Below are 21107 nucleotides of genomic sequence, written 5' to 3' on the forward strand. Positions count from 1 at the left end.
ACAGCCATGCAAGTTTATACGGAGCAAAGCATAAATGTCCAGGGATGAAAACCACACCTTTCAATTGTGGTGCAAGTTTATGCTGCTTTAAATGCTTGGAATTACTCTGCTAGAACTGAGTTTTACAACTGGTTTAAAGTTAATTAACACCACGGTGTTGCTGAGAGTGACATTCCTCCCACACAGCTTGTGCTGTCAGTGTATGCCTGTTTCCCCTTCTCCTTTCATATTTTAACGTAACAGCTGCTAGAGCTGATCCGGCCTCCTCTGTAGTTGCAAGAAACACCGAAGTAAATGTGCAATGGGAGACAGAAGCATACAGTCAGGACAGGGAGGACAGCAGAAGACAGGAGCCTTGTGGTAGGCAGGAGCTTCTTGCCTCAATCCCTAAGACTGCAGTTCGATGCTGCTAGCTTAAACTGGCTGGAGTATTTTTCAGCAGGATCAGTTCCCTGATCAGCCAACATCGTACAAATGTGGGCACAATAAGGGGCAGCAGTAACAAACTGTCTGAAACAGGAAGAAGAAAGCACCATCTTCCAGAGCACTGACAGTTTAAATTGACTTACAGTGTTCACTACAGTATACTTGTACAAAATTGCTATTGTTAAATAGGAGCAGTTCCTCCAAGATGGACATACTACTGCCCAATAAACACTTAACAAAACATTCCTTTAACTTAACATCTACTTGCCCTGAAATGCACTGCCTTTCCCCATAAATTAGCTATTATAATAGAAAGGTAAAGCTTTTTTTTCTTGTAAAAAATGTTTTCCTATATCCTTAAAATCAGATCAGAAACTGTTACTGCTACAAGGTAAATAAAAGTAGTTTTAGTTACATGATGGGGATGGATATAAATAGAAAGTCAAATCACAAGTATGTATTATATACTTGTGATTTGTATATAAAGATATATATCAGAATATATATAAAAATATATTCTTTGCATATATTTATATGTTTGTATGTAACGATATAATCAGAATATAATACAAATATATACACAAAGATATACATCAGAATGTAAACAAATCACATTATCTCTACAGTTAAAATGAAACCCTTGCTATGAGTTATTATCAAAGAGTAAAGGCTAAGAAAGCTCTTCACAACACACGTTACCGATAATGGTTTGAAAGAAGAGTTTAAGCAACGAAGACCGAGAACTGATTCCAATACATACAGACTGTAGACTCTTAAAATGAGCAACAGAGGGATGAAAATCCAGAACTGCAATCTAAATAATGTTTTTCTGCTTATAAGCAATTACACTTCTTTAGGAGATGAGAGCTGTGCTTCTGCACATAGCTAAGACTCTCCCAGGTTGAATAGCTCTGCTTTGGTTTTTGAAATCCAGGAACAAAATAATTCACAGCATCAGTCCCCATCAAAGGCCATCTAGTAGACATTCTCACTTTATGCTTTACACACAAACTGGATGTGGCCCACTACTAGCAGGAGGTTCTGACTGATTTAATGGAGCACAAATGTATGTAATAATGACATTTTCTATATAAAACCTACTGGTTTACATACTACCCCAGGAAGAAAACCCAGATACAGCACTCTGGCCAAATGAGTTGAAATTCACATGCTGAAGACAGATACATCAATTTAAAGTGGTAACACTGTTACTAAAGCAGACCCTGTAGAGGAAAGATAAACTTCTTTCCTGGTGAAGCCCTGTTGTTTTGTAGTGAGGAATTCAAGGTTCAGGACAAACAGGAAAAAGAAAAAAAAACCTCCTTTCACAGCTTTATTGGCTCAGCACTCAGCAGGGGATATCTCGAGTTCTAATTCTACTCCAGAAACATCAGATCCATTCTAGCAAGCAACAATGGACATAAAATTCCAAACCCCAAAGCTTCCAAAACTCCTGCATGAACGAGTTATGCACTAAAATATGTTGTCTAGTGAGTTTCCTACCTTGTCACTTTCTAGCCCGATGAATCCTAACTATCTGCAGCACAGTAGGAACACTTTGAAAGGACATGCGGAGACTTTCCTCTGCGATATTTTTTACCTCAGTAATCTTGTAACTTGTTGGTTACGAATCTTTTAAAAGTTGGGTGATAGACTATAATTCCCTTTAAGTAATAAAATGAATCCTCTCCTTGAAAAACCACTAGTTTATTACAAAAAAAGGAGGGCACTAAATCTTTATTCAGTCGCAGAAAATAGGAAAAATAACCATTTGGTGAGGATCAAAAGTGAACAGAGTATCTTCCTGTTGTCCACAATCATGTACAGACAATTTTCCACTTGCTAGTCTGTGTATTAGTTTTTAATAGTAAATTAATAAATATATTATTTTTGAATTATATTCCTGATTCTTCCCATGCAGTACACGTGAAGTACATAACATGGCACTCTTGATTACACTTGTATGAAAAAACAACTCAGACGTAAACGTCACAATATCTAGCTTGTTAATGTAGAAGACCTCTGTTGGATCTTGCTCTTAATCTAAAAATATATGAATTTACAGGTTTGGAATAACATAAAACACTTTCTTCAGTTCAGGAACTTTTTTTTTTTTTTAATATTGATTAAGTAATTATTTCAATACACAAATTTCAGATTCAGCCACAGCTGAGAAAAGTCTTGAGTATAGTATGTACTTAATTTCCATACTGGCTATGAAAGTATACTTGGGAAGAAAACTTTATCCAGTAACTTTCATTAAAAAAGGCTTAGTACAATGCTCTTTGCACAAGCAATATCAAAGAATCCTAGAACATTTACTACAATATTTACAGTCATAAATTCATAATGGTAATTTGTTAGACTCTGTGCTAAGATTTTAAGACTCACTGCATGCTTCCACCAAAGGCTATTAATCTGTTTGACCTGGAGATGCTGAACATGGTGCGGACAACCCTATGTTACGTTGTCATGCTGTTAACAAGAAGAATTACCATGTCTTAACTATATTTGCCTGCTGTGCTTTCAACCCTCCAGTCAACTCCTAAGCCTCACATGAGAACTTCATCAACGATGTAAACCTCTGACAAGTGAGTACTTAATAAATCTTAAGCTCCATTCAACCAGTTGTTGGAAAGAGAAAAGGGACACCCATTTCTTCACAGAGTGGCAGTGAGCTATTCCTTACTCTATCCTGATCTTTTGCACACTAACTGGAAATTATTCCAGTGGTTGCCTGTCCTCACCCAGACCTTTTGCAAAATACAGCTCCAGTACTATGAGTCTTCCAGGACCTCTAACAGCGTCATTGCTTCCTACCTAGATATGAGCAGAACCTGTGCAGCAGGTCAGAACACTGTTAAGCCTACCTCTGACTGGGCACCAAGGGGGCAAGCAGCAAGGCCAGCAGGGCAGCAACCAAACACGCTGCTGGGAGAGGTCAGGGAATCTTTAATGCTGGAGGGTTACATAGCTTAGCTAGGAAAACCCATGACTGACCTGATCTAGTGCTAGTGACAGGCCCACTTTAAATGGGAAGTTGGGTTAGATGATCTCCAGAGGTCCATACAAAAACCCCATCATTTCTGTGATTCCATGAGTAGCTTCAAAGGCAATCTAGCAGATTTACCTGTTTGCTGTTGCTTAATGACAGTATTACATGATTTAACATTCTGTTAATGTTTAGGAAGTTAGAATTGCAGCCATAGAAGTTAAAACTCTATAAACATTTTAAAAAAATCCATAAATTCTGATTAAATTCATAGCTAGTTATGTTCACAAGTCAAAGGTCCTTTTTAAAAATTAAATACGTATTTCTCATGCCACTGAAACTGCTGATTCTTCTAGACAAAATCAAGCATCTTTTACATATTTAGAATTTAAAATGTGCAAATATACATAACTTGAATTTTTTCCAGAGAAAAGAAAATATCTAAAAATTAATCCTTAAACTTAATGTCCATTCTCCACATCTCTAGCATTAAAATCAAACAAACCAACCTTTAAAAAAGGGTTTTTTTTATAGTTTTTGCCTTATATTTTTCCCACTAAGGTGAAACATAATTTGGTTTTACTCATAAGGAGAAAGTTTTTAATGTAGACAATTTCTACTCCATTTAAAATTTGTTTAAAGATGGACTTGTTTGGGTTTTTAAGAGGATGCTTTCACAGATAACAAGTCCTGAGAGACTGCTCCAGGAAGACTGTTTCAGCAAATTAAGGGAAATAATGTATTGCATAATTCTTGTCAAAAGAATACATAGAATTAAAAATACCTTGAGAACAGAACACTTAGCTAATACCTTGATCTGTGTCCACATAAAGAAACATACAAATCAGGAGTTTTACCACAGATGTGTTCTTATATTACCTCATCTACTTACATGGTGAACATTTGCAGTCTGTACCAGCTTAAGCTTTTTTATTCCTAAAATCTGACAAAAGTACTCAAATAAAACAATATAAAGCATTTTGAAGGTTTTTCTCCTAGTATTTTTACTCACATACCTCCAAATTCAATAGAAATTGGGGCTGTTACCGAAAGTGAAGCTGGCTGCATCAACTTCATTTTGTCTTTGAACTATGACTTGGAGACCTAATGTTTGTTTCCAGTTTAGTATTCTCCTATACTGTGTGGAAGTTTCTTATTATTTTCCAAGCTTTTTCAATAATGAATGTATTTTCCAGATCTTTGCCATCCTATGTGACATTCACATCAAATTTATACCACACTGTGCCAGTATACGAAAACACTTTCAAATAATACTGCAGCACCATTTTACAGCGTTTTGCTACACGCGAGGTAATAAGTCTTGCACACAATTCTATAGGCTGACATTTTAATAGAATGTGCATTGCCAATACAAAACAGTACAGAAAAAAAGTGACATCAAAGCAACATGCTTGGAGGCAAAGCATCACAATTTTCACAGGCATAGTTACCTTGCGGTAATACTTCTGTAAAGCCTGGAGGTAATTTCAGTAACCAGGAAACTCCAGATACAGTTTTAGCAACTCACACACCTTCCTGACATGCTTCCTGGACACGTGAGTGTAAATTAATTAACATCACCTCTATACTAGCAGCAAACATACCACAGTGTTTTTCATCATGGCTTTAACAGTGAATCCATCGCAGACCTGCCGCTTGCTTTTCTTCACATGCCCCAGTGGCTCCTGCTGCAGGGTGCACCTGTCACCTGCGGATTTTGAGGGGCTTGAGCCCGCTTTCTCCACTACCATCTCCCCACCAGCGTCCGTGACGGGCAAGAAGCAAAATACTGACTAGAAAAGACAAACAATCATCAACATCCCGCCCTCAGTACGACAGAAACCGCGGTAGATGTACCTCTGCTCCCTGCCCAGCCAGCGACATCCCTCAGCGACCCCCCCTCCCCGCACCTTCCCTGCCCCTGACAGGCTTCCCCGCCTGCCCCTCGCCCCCGTCCCCCGCCCGGCTCCCTTCGGCACCCCGGCTTGTCCCCCGCCTCCCTCCCGCTCCCGCTCCTTCCTCCCCAGCCCCTCACGGCCACCTGCTCTTCTTGCCCCTCACCCCGGCGGCTGCCGCCCCGCCTCACCCCTGCGCCACCCGCCAGGGTCCCCCGCGCCGGGTCCGCTGGGGGCGCGGCGGCAACAGGCCACCGCGCGCTAGCACGCGTCCCCGGCCCCGCGCGCGTCGCTAGGCAACGCGTCAACAACTCGCCGCCGTCACGTGCGCGGGTGACGCACGAGGTTAACCACAGAAACCCCGAGGGCGGCCCTCCCGCCCCCGCCGGCAGGTGCGCCCAGCACCAGGAACGCGCCGCGGGGCGGAAATTAACGGAGAGTCATTAGGGCGGGGGGAGCGGGGGCGGGCGAAGGGCGGCCCCGGGAGGGGAGCTGGGCGGTGCGAGGAGGAGAACTACGCTACTCGGCGGGCTCCGCCGGCCCCCGCGCATGCGCCGCGCCGCGCTCGGGGCTGCAGGGGCGCGCTCGAGCGGCGGGGGCGGCCGGGGCGCGGGCGTGTGCGCGCGCGCCTCCTTCCCTTCCCTTCCCTCCCCGCCGCCGCCATGATAGGTGAGTGAGCGCGTCAGGCAGACGGCGAGCCCGGATGCAGGCCCGCCCTCTCCTCCCCGCCCCTTTGCTGCCGCCGCCGGTAGAAGCGCAGCGGCCCTGGGGGGCGGCGTGGGCTTGTGTGGCTGTTTACGGTTCCCCGGTCCCCCTCGCGCCGCCCCCGCCGCAGCCTGGGGCCCCGCTGCGGCTGGCGGCGGCAGCCCGCGGGGACGAGCCGGCGCTGCGCAGCGCCCCGCGGCCGCGGCTCCAGGGGCAGCGGGCCGGAGCAGAGGGCGCGGGCAGGGCTGTGCCCTCAGCCCCACCTGCCCTCGCAGTGCGCCGCTGGTTAAAGCGCGGCGTGCCCTTGGCGCGTGCCCTTGGGGGACTCGGGGGTCACAGTGCGGAGGGGTCGCTGCCCTCCTTCTTCACCCCTCTGGTGGGGAATGACCCACCGAGGGACTGCGCAGGGCTTGTGGTTGAGGTCACTTTCAAATTATTTTGTATTCCATCTCAGTATATCGTTTATAAATACTACTAGCCAAGGTTTGCCTGGTTTGTAAATTTCTTTGGCTTTGCCCTGGTGTATATATACACGTTATTGCTCTGGCATGGTACTTGCTGGGAGCGATCTGAAAAAGTAGCAATTTGAGCCTAATCATATTGGAAGTTTGGCCATTTGGTCCTTGAGTTGGCTTTTGCATCCATTTAATACTGGTGTGGCGCAGGAATTGGTGTTTCAGCGGTGTGTTTTCCTCTGATTTGTAAGATGAATCCATACCTGGGGAGTCCTGCATTTACAGGATCAGTTTTGTAGTCCTTGCTTCTTACTACGTGTTTCATCCTGCTTTCTTTTTCTCAGTTCTGTGGATTATTAAACAAACAAACAAAAAAAGGTAGTAGATGTACATGTATTGTAACAATTCCTTGCCTTCCTCAGGCTTGCTGTTTAATTCTCAGCGTAGGTGTCATAGGTGCTGTTTACATGAGACCTGATTGGTTTCAAAAGCATGGGGTTTATTGTAAATACTTACTTTAAAGTAAACACCACAAAAGTGTTCAAGATTCCTATGGGTCTTTCAACTTATGCCTACTGCTAAGACATGATTATTTCTTGACAGTATATGGATACGAGTATTAAGGTAATGTTCTTTCAGCTTTGCAAAGTTAAAAAAGTTGAAAGCAGTTACTTACGTGGTACTTTCAGTCCATATAAATATTTATGCAAATGGTCTCTTCCTAGTTGTGGGATCTTACTGGGTTTTCTTGTCATTTGGACTTTTTTTTCTTTTCTTATATAGCAGAGATGATTTTAAATTAAAGGCTTGCTTTAAGGAAAGCACAGAGGGTCAGGTATTCCACTGTCTTCTCACAGTGTTATCTCCTCTGCTCATTTGATGTTTTTCTATAGTATATAAAATACATGTATTTACAGAACTGCAGGATGTGTTTGGTTTTGAATGCTTTAGGAAAGTAAGTATAGTGTACATAAGGGGGACTGTCCATGTGGTTACAGAGTTGATGCCTTTGGCCCTCATACTGAAATCTACATGTTTACTTACTGCTCATGCAGGTAACATTTATGAGTGAAGAATTATAATTTTATTGTCACTATGGCAGACAGAAATGTTTGTGAACATTGATTATGAAATGTACATCCAGGTTAGTTGCAAATCTATAAAAAAATCTGTACATGAATTGTGACCTTAAATGATTTAAGCAGCAAGCTGTTATTTTAATAAACAAGAAAGTGACATCCCCCTCCCCACTCTGAAAATACAAAAATTGTTTTCAGAATACATATAGAGATCTAGTCCAGTTTCCTGCTTTCCGAAAAATCAGCTCTAAACACTTAGGAGCTAGGAATACCGTGACAAAACTGGGGGCAAGACAGGAAGGGTGGAATTATTTGTTTAATCTGTGCTCAATTTTTAGACCTGAGTGTTTAAAAGAATTATCCAATGAAGTATGTGGTATATTTTCCAAAATGTTTTGCAGTTTTATATCTGGAAGTGCTTTAGATCCTCATGACTTTTTGTGGCAAGGAATTTTATAATATAATTGTGCAACACATGACAATTTCTTTAATTGATTTTTAATGTCCTATCTTTTTATGTCCCTTTGTTCTTGTGCTGTGAAATAGGGAGAACAAACCTGATTAACATGTTAGTATTACTATTTTTTCTTCTTTCTTCTTTTCTCTGTTTTTAATATTATTTTGTCCAGTGAAATGGGTGAACCTTTTTATTCCACGTTCCTCTGAAGTGTTTTACCATGCTCATGGTTCTTCTTTGAACTCCCCCTGGCCTGAAATATTTTAAGATACTTTGCTGAGGAAGGCTGGGGTTTTTTGTGTTTTGTTTTGTTTTTACATAGCACCTGTCATTCCAGAAGAGGTTACACAAGTGACTCGTATCACTGGTTTTTAATAGTCTTCGTATAATTTACCATCCTGCTTGTTACTACGTCCTCCTGCCTTGTTAGTTCTTGTTGGCTGAACAGAGATTTGTGGAGAAAGAAGTGCTTATAAATGAATTTGAGTGCTAGCATATTACATGAAAAAAACAAATAAATTACTATATGCTTATTTTCAGTAAGAGGTTATTCCTTGAGGGAGGCCTTCAGATTATGTAACTGTATTTATTTTCATCTGCATTTAAAATATAACAGCAAGTTAATTACCTAACAGTCCATTTGTGTAGAAATTTGTACATGGAATTTATCTAGGAAGTCCATGGCTGCTGCCACATGCGTGACATTGCACTGAATTTGTGAGTGCTTCTGGAATTATGATTCTTGGGTATATCTTTAGAAGTTTTTCTCAAGGCAAAATGTAAATGGTAAAGGTGGCTCTTGATTTTATAAATGCTTTTAGAAGATTGTTCTGTAAGGTGCTTCACTTTTAAGTGACATTGCCAGAATGATTTCTCAGTGGTCCTTTTGCTTATGTGTATATTGGGTTTTTTTAATTATACAATTTATTTATACTGGTTGCTGATTGGTATTCAGGGAACTTCTGTATGGAAATTTATTTAATTTTGTTTTAATAATGAAAAATAATTATATAAATGAAGGAGTCTTTAAGTTAGTGTGTTTCATTTTGACTAGAAAATCCTGTGTGTATATATTCTGACTGCTGCAAGATAGGAGTCCTTGCATAAATTACTCACCACTGGGGAACAAAATTCATGCTACTTGCTATATTCGTAACAGCAATGCAAGTTAAATGAGCTGAGTATCTGCTGCTTGAAGGACCAGTATCATACTTCATTGTCTTCTGACAGCCAGTTCTCAAAGGAATTTACTGTAGATGGTAGTATAGAAGCTGTCCGCAAAAATGCTTTCATTTACCTTAAGCTTATGAGACTTCATGTTATATTTCCAGATTTGTGTCCTTTTTTTTTCACTTTGCTTCCTATCCCCCATGTTTTTCTGTATTCACATATTCAAATGGCTTTGTTGCGCTTCACTGGAAGCACAGTGGAAACGCTTGTCTGCTGCAACTAGTTCAAAGCTTTTCAGCAGTGTAGGTAGTGAAATGTAGAAAGCATGACTTTAATGGTAAATTGTGTCCAATGATGAGAAAAGGGGAGCACTAGCTGTAGTTGCCACCACCTGCTGTCTGTCAGTCTCTTGTAATGCTGGGCTGGCTACATGCCTTGAGAGCACATTTTCAGGGTTTGTGGCTGAAGTGGGGCTAGGGTCTGCTGCTGACCAGAAGTTTTCACAAACTTGTTTAACAGATCCTTAAAACTTTCATTTATCTATTTCAGTATTTGAAAGAAAACATTTTCTTTAACATTTTTGATACAGGTGACATTGGTAAAATACTACATCGTATTTTTCTACCTTTGTCAGAGCAGAAAAAAATGTTTATGCTGAAGATCTCAATGTTATCTTATTTTTTTTATTTTTGTTTGAAATACAGGCTTATCTGTATGGCAGTGTTACACAATTTTAGTCTGTTGGTTCTTTTTAAACTGGCTGAACTCTGTAGGGTCTAATAAATAAACTCGGTACAGCGTCCATGTGGATACATTGCACTGTGCTTATCTGTTATCACTGGTGTCATAGTTCTGCTGCTTCACAAGGAGCTTTTGGTAGTGCTCTGTCAAAATGTTGGAGAGCTTTTGTGAGGATGCATAAAGAATACAGAGCAAGGCCTGAAGTATTTATGAAATGTATTCCCTAACGAGTTTGCAGCTAGCTTACATAAAATTTGTTCATTTAGAATGGTTATTGATGATTATTTTAAAGCCAGTTGTTTTTTACCACTGCAATGGGAGTTGGAAATAGTTGTTAACTAATGGTGTAGTCATCGAGTAAAAGATATGAGGAAATGAAGAGAGGGTTATATTTATATATGTGTTTAGAAACAGAACATAGTTGTTCTTGAAAGCCAGGAACTGATAATATATTTTTTAATGAAGATTTTATGTATTAAATATCTCTTGGTTGACTTAATTAGCTATTTGTTGATTAATTTTCAGTAAAGGTTTTTAATTAGAAATTACAGAAAATTATTGGAGGTAATTTACTTTATTATATATATATTTTTTCTTTCCAGTAGGGCTCGTGGTCTACTTGATATAGTTGTGAATTTTATTTAATATTTATTTGTGTTAAACAGGAAAATAAAGGTGGTCACCTAAATATGAGGATTTAATCAAGCTGTGGGCTGTGTTGTTTTGTTTTTGGTTTTTTGTTTGTTTTTTTTTAAGTAAGCACTGAAAGACATCAGTTGACCTCCTAGCATTCCAATATCCTGTTTGCACTTTTTCCATATTGGTATTGGTGTCAGGAATACTGATTGTTCAGAAAGTATAATACACTAGTTTTAATCTGAAGATGATACAAGGTAGTCTGCGGGTTGAAAAGAACTGGACAATTCCCAGAGGCCAGTGTACCTGAGTTAATTTGATGAGAAAATTTTTTCAGTATCAAAAATTACAGCTCTACAATTTGATGCAGTATTGCTAATTTCTGTCCTGTGGTAAAGAAGTTTGATTGTAACAAGGAATGTGACTTTAAGAGCTAGTCATAGAGTATCATAAACAGCAAGTAACCCTTTTTGCAGCTGTTTAGCAGGATACAGCTTTTATGTTGGTGCCTTTTCACCATAATGTTGCCCTTTTATTTATAAAAAGTAATCAAATTACTGTTTCACTATTAAGCAAGTAGTACTGAAATCGGTAAATACTTGTGTTAAAATTTAGAAGAAAAGACAAGGCTAACATGCTGTAATGTTATTTGATATTTCATATTATTCTTACTAGCTTGTTAATGTGGTAAGCTAGCAGTTCTATAACTTTGGTAGGTTTTAAGTTTGGGGTTTTTTTCTTTTTAGATGGCAGGTTTAAGTAGGCTTAAAGGTTTAATTAAAAGGCAAAAATAAATCCAGTGAAATTTCATTATATAGTTGATTCCCCAACTTTGTTCATCCCAGAAAAAAAACCCAACAATTTTAAAATTAGACTATGGAAATATATTTTCAAACAAGGAAGAAAATCCATTGCTCAGCAAAGTACACCATTGATAAACAGCTCCTTCAAATAGTTTTTATTTTGTGTTGTATAAAAAAACCCAAAGAACAACAAATTGCAGATCCAACATATGAATATATGTTTCATAAGGAATTGTTCCAGGCATTTAGGTGTTTTATTTGATGCACCAGAGTACCTGAGAGTTTTATAAATACAGAACAAAAAAACCTCATACCTACTAAATACTGTAGGTTTAATGTAGGCGATGGATGAAGATTAATATGTACACCCAAAATACGGGTTAGTATGAGGCTTTGTTTTCACATTAAAAATGCCAGAGCAGTGCTGTCTCTGGGTATTGCTGCTTACACTACTCATTCCTGCCCTTCCACCAGCAAACTAATCTTTCAGTTGCAGCAGAGCAACCATCTGTTCAGGGACACTGTGAAGTCAAAAAATAATCCAGAAGAAATAGATTCTTTTTAATCTGGGTCAGTTCCCTGAGTTGGTTCGCAAGTGGTGACATGACAGTGATGTGGGGGTGTGACTGAAGGGACATCCCTTAGCCCTGTTTCATTCCTTGAACCTTTAAATTGCAGAGTTGCATACAAACAGCAGTGTTGTGTAGTGCAGCTGATTGCCATCTAAAGGAGAACCTTTTCATGTCCTCCCTTCCACCTTGGTACTCAATGTGTACCTTGAGCTGATACTAGTTTGACTCCAGGTGACTTAACTAGCTCAAAAAACCCACTTAAGGGCATGTGAGGTTTTTGTTTTGGTGTGTTTTTTCTTTAATACCCTACATCTGCTTAACTATTGGATCAGCTGGAAACCAGTGTTGCTGCAAGGGAAGTGACAACCCACAACTGGATGGGCTAAGCCATTTCTTAATCAACAACGTTGTGATAATGTTACCTTCCTGAAAACCTGTTCTTGGGTTTTCAGTAGGTATTACAAGAAAAAAACCCAACAAAACCCACACCTGAATTTGAACGAAGATATTGGGGCAGCTTCATGGAATTTTTCAAGAAATATCAAAGAACATAAAACATGAGAGAAGGCCCCAAACTGGCTTAAAAATTTAGAAGATAGGCTCTAGATAGTTAACAATGACAGGTCAGCATTTCTGTAGTGAATGAGAGATGAAGGTGGTCATAAAGACTGGTTGTGAAGGGCTTTGACAGCGAACGGTCAGTAATCTAGTTAAGGGAGAATGGGAGCCTGGGTGAAGTTTCAGCTGTCTGGATGACTGAGCACTCCTCTATGGTGCACTCTTTTTTTTGGTGTGTTGGTAATCTTAACTTTCTGCATAAATCTTCCTATTTCTTCTGTTACAAAAATAAAATTGAGGAAACAAAATGAGAACAAACTCTTTCAGAATTTCCCCAAATTAATTCAGACTAGAAAATAATGGTGCAGACTTAGCAACCAAAGGAAGAGTATTTTGGGAATTGTTTCCTTATATTTTTTGATGATCTCTTGCTGTGATTTTGGGTTTGTTTATTTTGTTGTCATCATCTTGTGTTCTATTTCAGTTTATGTAATGCTAGGGATAGTTCCGCTATACTACGTAGTTTTCACTGGAAAAATATCTTGAGTTGTAGATCACTATTACACTTCATGAACATTTGGAATAATCTTTCCAATGATTAATTTGATTAAACAAACCCTAAATCTCAAAATATCAAAGACTATTCATATTTCATATGCATGACCTGTTTTGCAGGGGTTCTTCTGAGCCTTTTCTTCTTCTGTTATAGGGTAAGTGTATCATACTGTATGTACAGAACTGCATTATGAAACTTGTGTTTTACTGGGTTTATACTTAATTGTTTTCTTATGAAATGCTTTTATTTCATGAGCAAGGTTTTAGAAATTTTAGAATCGCTTGAAATAGGTTATCTTCAAAAGATACCTGGTTTCTGTTAGATACATGTGAGCATTCTGGATCTCTTTGTTTCCTTGAAGAGGAATGGGAAGAGTTGGAAAGTAGTGATGGGACGAAGCATTTTTTATCTTTTTTTTGTTTGTTTGTTTAGTGGTTTGTTTGTTTTCTTAAAAATGGCCACAAAATAACAGTATTGTAATATCAAGACACGTTAGAGACTATTTAAGCAGTGGCTAAGGATGTCCTGATGCAGTTTTCTGCACCTTTCAGATAGGGCCCTACAGATAAAGTATTGATGTGGCAGTTTGTTAAAATTATTTCCCATTGCCAAAATCACCATCCTTTTCTGTATTATCTGGTTGCCTAGTGATACATCTGTAAAGAGAATGGTGAGTGGATGTGTGTGTATGTTAATTTAAGATCTGACTGTATTGTGGTAAATTCCTGTTATAGCATTATGCGAGTGACTTCTGATCTAGCTGAATCAGTCATGAAAAGGTTTTGCTGCCATTTTTTTCCCTTGCTTCTCCCTCCCATTCTCTTCTGCCATCTGTGCATCCTGCTTTTTCCTGTCACTAACCCCACAGTATTAATTTGACTGTTGAACTAATTCAACTTGATATTGTAGCAAAAACCCGGTCCTTTTTTGCAGGATATCATCCTCAAAGAAGGGCCCCGTGAACACCAAAGTCAGCTCAATATAGGTGGAAAATGTAGAAGGAGATAGCAAAAGTGGGACTATATTTTAGCAGGTTGCTTTTTGATCTGTTTAGTCCTTCTTTTGCATCTTCACCCTCAGCTGTTGCAGAGTATGCTTAGCTCCTGCTGTCATTGGGAACATATCCAGAGCTGACAAAGGATTTCACAGTCCTTTGGACAAAAGGCATTATAAAGATGATTGTATTTAAATTCTTGTCGTCTTTTCCTGAGTAACAAAGAAAGATGAACTGAAAACAACTTTAGTAGCAGGAAGGATAAATTCTTGCATATATAATGTGTAAATACAATATCTGTTGCCAAAACATTTGGTCCAGCGTACCAGTAAGATGAGAATAAAATTAAGAATTTCAAATTCCAGTTATTCCCAGAAACAATTAGGAAAAAGCCTTTGCTAACAAAATATGGAAATTTAAAAAGATTTCAAATGCTTAACAGCAAACGCAGTCCTTAAGAGTCCCTGCCAAAGTAATGTATGTGTCTTTTGTAGATACGTTAAAAGCCCGTGATGTTGGGTTCTGTTTTGGTAATACTGTCTCAAGAGGTGGAGCAGTTTTCTTAATGGGAAACACATCTGCTGAAATAAAGGAATTGGACTAGCGTACACTCTGTCATGGAACTGTCAGTTCTGAGTGGTCAGGCCACAGAAGCAAACAATACTGAGAATGGTGCAGGTTTTTAAAGTTATTATTTTTAGTAGAAGCTCAAGGGAGAGTAAAACAGTTAGTGGGAACTTAATTACTTTGCCAAACAGGGTTATGTAAAAGAGGTACAATTCATTCTTTTCAATCAGTTTTACTGTTTAATAATTTTTGTTGTGATGCACTGTGTATAAGTATTGTTGGACTGAAAATCAGTTTATAACACAAAATGTAGCCAGTGGTGTATGAAGTTTCCCACTAAAAGAAGTAAATATTGAAGTTAGAAGTGTGCAGCTATATACCGAGAATTCACAGAATAGTACTACAAAGGTTAGTTTGGAGATAATTAGCAGGCAACTTTAATTATATAATTGTCCATTATTTCACAGTACATGATTTTTCCCTTCTGAACTGCAGTGTGAGGAATCTTGAAAATGTTTGCCTTTGTGAGGGCTTATTTCAAAATCATTAAATACCAGTATTTTAGTATGGTAAATTATGTTCTTCAAAATCTATATTTTAACAGGTTTTCAGTTTCCAAATGTTGTACCTTAGTTTTTTCCCAATCCCTTTGTATTTTGATCAGTGCAAAAGGAGTGCAAAGATGGATGACCTTACAAAACAAGAATAAAAATCCACCAGATTTGTCAGATGTAGAAAAATCCATTAGTACCCTCTTGTTTGTTTTATTCCTGAGGCTGGACAAGATGGAGAAAGAATTAGTTCATTGCTGTGCACTTTCTGAGGCAGACAAGCCTGTATGATTGTGCTAAACTTGTGTGATTGTACTGGCTTTTAGCCAGTAGCTTTTATGTTGTATCACTTTTCTCAGTAAGCATGTTCATGTCTACATTAGTGTTGTTAAAGTTTGACCCAGGAAAAATGGTAGCCTAGAAGTTATTCTTTGAGGTGTATGAAAATGACTGTGAGAGATTTGCCACATTATTACAAAATCTTTGTTAAACTTACAAGGAGTCATTTGAGTTCTTCGGCCATTAGTCAAATATTAGAGTTCAGCAATCCCAAGGGTAGAAATTTATGAATAATTAATTGTGAGACTGGCTTTTATTTCATGCCCTTGAGCAATTTGTACAGTGGTAGCTGATATTTGTGCTAGTAAACATGCATTCCTTCTGAAGAAGGCAGTCTGATTAATGAATTCTCATGAATTCAGCCAAAAGATTGCAGTAAATAACTTGTCACAATTATGATGCATTAACTACACAGTAGCTTTATGTAGGACATGTCAGTGATGTCTTTTTTTTTTTTTATTACAGTGGCTACATGCCTATTATGAGTAAGCCACAAAATCTTCAGCAATTCCTCCTAAATATATCACAGTGCCTTCCAAAAGAAGTGACATTGTAAATTATATGTTTCGGAGAAATTAACCACGTTAACTGTTTTCCTGCTCTGTTGTCTCTAAGCAGTTAGGGTAAATTTTTACAGCAAAAGCTCTCTTAGACTTTGAAACCATTTGAGGCTGTCTGCAGAAATTAATGCCTCTATTTGTGCTAACAATCTCAATGGAGGAAAGTTTTAAAGCTCTGACTCTAAAACTATTTTAAAGCTCTTATCCCCTCTGATGACCTCTGAAATTGTGATATTATATGCCATAATTTTATTCTCAATGTATCGTTGGAGGGGAGAGAACAATGACGATGACATGTCTAAAAATAATGGTTGGACATTGCCCATTGAACATCTCCAGAATAAATTATCTGGATCCTGCATACAGTTTTTAACCCATATCTCTCAGCTATATTCCAGTTATGATTGTTAAGGAAGACTGATGATTTTCTGTACTCACCTGGCTTGAACTAAGTTGAAATGATGAAAGGAAGCTGGTTATCAAATGAACATTCTCGGGGAATGCCTTTCATTATGACATTAATGTCATCCAATTTTAATCCTGGTTTTGGAAATTGACCAATGAGATTGTGTGTTTATTTCCTGTATATGTCAAAAGTTTTTTGTTATGTATTATTTGTCCCTGTAGCATAGATCTTATGGTAAGAAAACAATGAAAATACTTTTATGTGCTTTGATTTATTCCATGTTTTGGAAATTCTTTTGACATTCTCTTATGACCTGAGGTCACAGTTTGTCTTTGCCTCCAGGCTCTAAGTGTAAACCCCTGTATCAAGAATGCATGTAATAATGACATGAGTATATGAAAGAAAAGCATTTAGAAGTTGATTTGATTTATTGTTCAAGAGCTTCAGAAGCTGGTAAAGATGAATGAAGATACTAATTGAGGAAAGTGCTTGTCATTCCATGGCAGTTTAAAGGACAGCAAGTTTATAATATATTAATGTGTAGGAAATTAAAGCATGGCTTTTTAGAGAGCAGTTGGCATCGCAGTGTGTTGGCTATGCTGTGTTATTTTTGAAGGTACAAACAATACATTTGTTATCACAAGTCAGGACATCCTTGTTCACTTTAGTTTATCTGTGAAAACTTATTCATGCGATTACAAATGTCTGAGGTTTGTTTGGTGCACTACATAAGACAGCAGGCTTATGTACTAAGCTTGCTTATGACCTAGATGAGCAGTGAAGACAAGCCATTTATATTTGTAAATTGTTTGTGATATATAAACCCACAAATAAATAAAAAAGCAAACTTGTCTTTCCTGAAACAAGGTATGACTAGTGTTTTTCATCACTGCTGTGGTAACCAGTGTGGGTCATCTTTTGTTAAGTGTTAAGCTTTTCTGTATGATGATGTAGTTCTATTACTTTTCTTTGTTTTCCCAATCTTTTGCTGTTGTTTGTGCTGCAGTTTTCTATATCTTTTGTTTAGCATTTCCAAATGTTTTGTTCAGTAGTGATTTTGCTCTCATAGTTCATTGATTCATTTTTATTTCTAGTCAATTTAGGCAATAACTGTCTTTGTCAGCTGTAATATCAGATTTAATAACTTTCACTGTATGGAGTTAAAGATACTTAGTTAACTTCAAAAGAGTAAGAATCACAAGAAACTGAGATATCTGAGCTTTTCAAGACTGTGAGTTTTTTTTCTAAGACATCTTTTCCATCAGTGGAAACGGTAGCAGTGATTGAATTTTGAAGGGAAAAATTCAAGGAACAGTGTTCAGATGTGTATTCTGTCTTAGTAGTTTTCTGTGTGTGTTTTTCATTTTTTTAAATATGCCAATCCTGTAGCTTTCTGGTAATGTGCTTTGAGGTCATGGAAAAAGTATTTTCAGTTTTCTTCATTGGTTTTAAATATAGGGATTGTGGGTGATAGAAATGAAAGTGGCTCATACTGGGCATTATATTAAATCTCTGGCATATGGTTCTTTCAATTCTAATTTTTTTTGATGAGCTGAAATATTTCTGGTACATTTATGTTTGCATTTCTTCCCTTTTCTGAAACACTGTCCTCTGTGGAATACTCTCAGTGGAAACATATGTTCAGAACTTCAAAGTAATTACACTACTACTAAAAGCTTCATAATCAGATTACTGAAACTAAATGTTGAAAAAATTTGATTTTCCTTTATCCAATCATATCAATTTCATTCCAGTCTGTACTCTGACTGATTGAAGAAACATGGCAGGACAAAGTCAAAGACTGTTTAGAATGTCTAAGTCTGATATAGACCAGTTTCTGAAGAAAAGAGAGCTTAGAGCAGTTTTTAGTCTGAGAGAGCAAGATTTAAAAAAAAAAAAATGCCCATCTTAATAGTAAGTTTTTAGTTGTAGGTACCTCTGCTTGGCAAACTGGATAGGGATAACTGAAGCATGAGCTTGTCTCTGTATGATAAATACTAAGACTATTACTTCCAAGAAATTATCTAAGCTGCTTTTTTTATGAATTACTGCCTTTACCTTTTTTTCTTCCTGTAAGAATAAATTTGTTCTTTGTGATCAAATGGTTGTAGTCTATGTTGAAAAAGCAGTATTGCTAGTAACAGTTTTCAGTCTAAGATATTGATTTAAAAAAACGGGGTGGGAGAAGGTGTGTGGAATGACACGACTTCTGTTTTGCTCTGCACAGTTAGGGCACAATACTTAAAAAATTCTTAGATTAATGAGAAGACATCAAGAACAGGAACTATATCTAATCTCCTTTATCTTTTGTAGTTCATCTGGGAAATACGGGGTCTTTTAAGAATCTGAAATGTTGTCTTAATGGTTCTGAACAAAAAAGCCGTCTGTTATGGTATTACCAGGTCCTTGGTGTAGCAGTCTGTTGATATGCTACATGTTTTTTTTTCAAGCTGTATGAAGCTACAGGCTGACTTTTGAGTTGAGTATTTTGGCTTACCTTAAAATTCCATCAAGTGAGTATTGTATTAATACTAACTCTGATACTGTGTGAGATCTAGCTTTAGCCTGGTGTGTGCTTAATGTAAACAGATGGATTTCTGAGGCATATAAATTCTAAAATTGGTTAATTAGTGTTTTGAATCTTTAAATTTTCAATTTTTTTAGTCTACTTTTCATTCTTCTTGCCTTTGTACTCAATAAAATAGCAGATGAAGCTGAAAAGTTTCTTTTACAGTACTTTTAACAATTTCCATTAGAATTATCTTGTTCTTGTTGCATGTAAATATCCCATCTGGTTTACTCTTTAACACAGCAAAACTCCTTAGTGAGCTGTGTGGCAGTGCCTGGCTGAATTCCACACAGTGAGGCTCTTGGCCCTAAGCAAGATGAGCACAATCTGTTTCCCATATTTCTAATAAAGGAAGAGTTTCTTCATTTGCTTCTTTGTTGCATTATGTGTACATTTTATGTCCTCCTTTCTTAGAATAGCTGCTTTCCTGCTGTTCTCTAATATTCCTCCCCCACTCCCCATACAGGTAAAGTGAATATGCATTACAGCCTTATAAAAGTACCAAGTGCTGCTCTGGAATAGCATTAAAACTCAAATTTTTAAAGTGTAGTGCAATGCTCTGGCCACATCAGTCTTATTAAACATCTGAAGCTTAGGGGAGGTACTTTAAGAGCCATTTCCATTGCCTTGTTCTGCAAATAAATACATGAACTTCAGTAACCTGTTCTAAAATCAATGGGAGTCACACAGCTGATCCCAGCACTGCTCTGAAAGTTTACCTGTGCTGTCTGAATTCAGTTAGCTACTTCAATTCATAACCTTATTCTCCCATTTCTACCTGAGAATTACTGAGTTATATAGCAAAAGAAGCATGACTGGTAGGTTGAGGGCGGTGGTTCTCCGCCTCTACATTGCTTGTATGAGACCCCACCTGGAGTACTGTGTTCAGCTCTGGAGCCCCCAGCATAGGAAAGACATGGACCTGTTGGAGCAAGTCCAGAGGAGGGCCATGAAGATGATCAGAGGGATGGAGCACCCCTCCTATGGAGTCAGGCTTAGAGAGTTGGGGTTCTGCCTGGAGAAGAGAAGGCTCTGGGGAGGTGTTACAGCAGCTAAAGGGGGCCTTCAAGAAAGCTGAGGAGGAACTTTTTACGAGGGCATGTAGTGATAGGACAAGGGGTAATGGTTTTAAACTGAAATGGGGTAGATTTAGATTAGATATTAGGAAGAAATTCTTTACTGTGAGGGTGGCGAGATGCTGGAACAGGTTGCCCAGAGAAGTTGTGGATGCCCCATCCCTGGAAGTGTTCAAGGCCAGGCTGGATGGGGCTTTGAGCAACCTGGTCTAGGGGAAGGTGTCGCCTCCCATGGCAGGGGGATTGGAATAGATGATCTTTAAGGTCCCTTCCAATCCAAACTGTTCTATGGATCCTGTGATACATACTTAACACAAGTTGATTTTACAGTGGTGTGTATGCAGCTCTGATTACAATTCAGAGGTGTAGTTTCGTAACACCTAATCTCTGGATTATGTTTATTTTTTGTTACTAATATGAAGATTAGAATAATTGCACATTTTAAAAGTAAATGTTAGATGCTTCAAAATTGTATTTAACACCATACAGTTAATCTAAGCTTGTATCAAGTCAGTGAACACCTGTATATTCACATACTTTTGCAGAGATTTGGGTTCTTAGCTGGGTGGTATCCTGGCCAAAGGACATGTAACTTGCATTAAAGTGATCGGGCTGTTCTGTGACACCAGCTTTGTAAAATCATGTCACCAATACATGTAGGATTTGATACTTTTTTTTTCCTTCCCATTTGTGTAGGGTTTTAAATTCAAAATGCCAAGTAGTACTCAAATAGAACTAAATAACTTGTTTATGGTATTACATTTTAAGTCTGTAACTGAATATAAGTATCTCATGATGCACTCCACTTCTGAAAGACTGGCATTTCCCTACTTTCGTCTGACAGTGACAATAGTTCCAACATATGGTTTCATTCCTGATTTTTCAGTATTGAGAAATGAGCATTTTTCTTTAATGTGGGTAAAATTGAAAATATTAAGCACTCTCCATGGGTAATAGAGAAACTATTGCTATAATTCTGGTAAGGAGCCAAGACGTCCTT

At 38.2% G+C, this 21107-nt stretch overlaps 2 protein-coding genes across 4 annotated transcripts in view; one reads left to right on the forward strand and one right to left on the reverse strand.

The window, feature by feature from the left end:
* The window catches only part of PACRG (parkin coregulated), a 251223-nt gene extending 245371 nt beyond the window's left edge, over window positions 1-5852 (reverse strand). For 2 of the 3 annotated variants that reach the window (XM_056343714.1, XM_056343716.1), the window contains exons 1-2: window positions 5505-5852; window positions 5023-5211 (exon numbers count right to left, since the gene is read on the reverse strand). In XM_056343714.1, the coding sequence (XP_056199689.1) occupies window positions 5023-5169 (147 nt within the window). In that variant the 5' untranslated portion in view covers window positions 5170-5211; window positions 5505-5852. Of the gene's footprint in view, window positions 1-5022; window positions 5212-5479 lie in introns of all 3 variants that reach the window. The other variant, XM_056343715.1, reaches the window with a different exon arrangement.
* A 103-nt stretch (window positions 5853-5955) lies between these two features.
* PRKN (parkin RBR E3 ubiquitin protein ligase) overlaps window positions 5956-21107 on the forward strand; it is a 767906-nt gene continuing 752754 nt past the window's right edge. Inside the window, exon 1 of the mRNA XM_056343712.1 lies at window positions 5956-5982. Within this exon, the coding sequence (XP_056199687.1) occupies window positions 5976-5982 (7 nt within the window). The 5' untranslated portion in view covers window positions 5956-5975. The remainder of the gene's footprint in view (window positions 5983-21107) is intronic.

Source organism: Falco biarmicus, chromosome 6 (genome assembly GCF_023638135.1).
Source record: "Falco biarmicus isolate bFalBia1 chromosome 6, bFalBia1.pri, whole genome shotgun sequence".
Classification (NCBI taxonomy): Eukaryota; Metazoa; Chordata; class Aves; order Falconiformes; family Falconidae; genus Falco; species Falco biarmicus.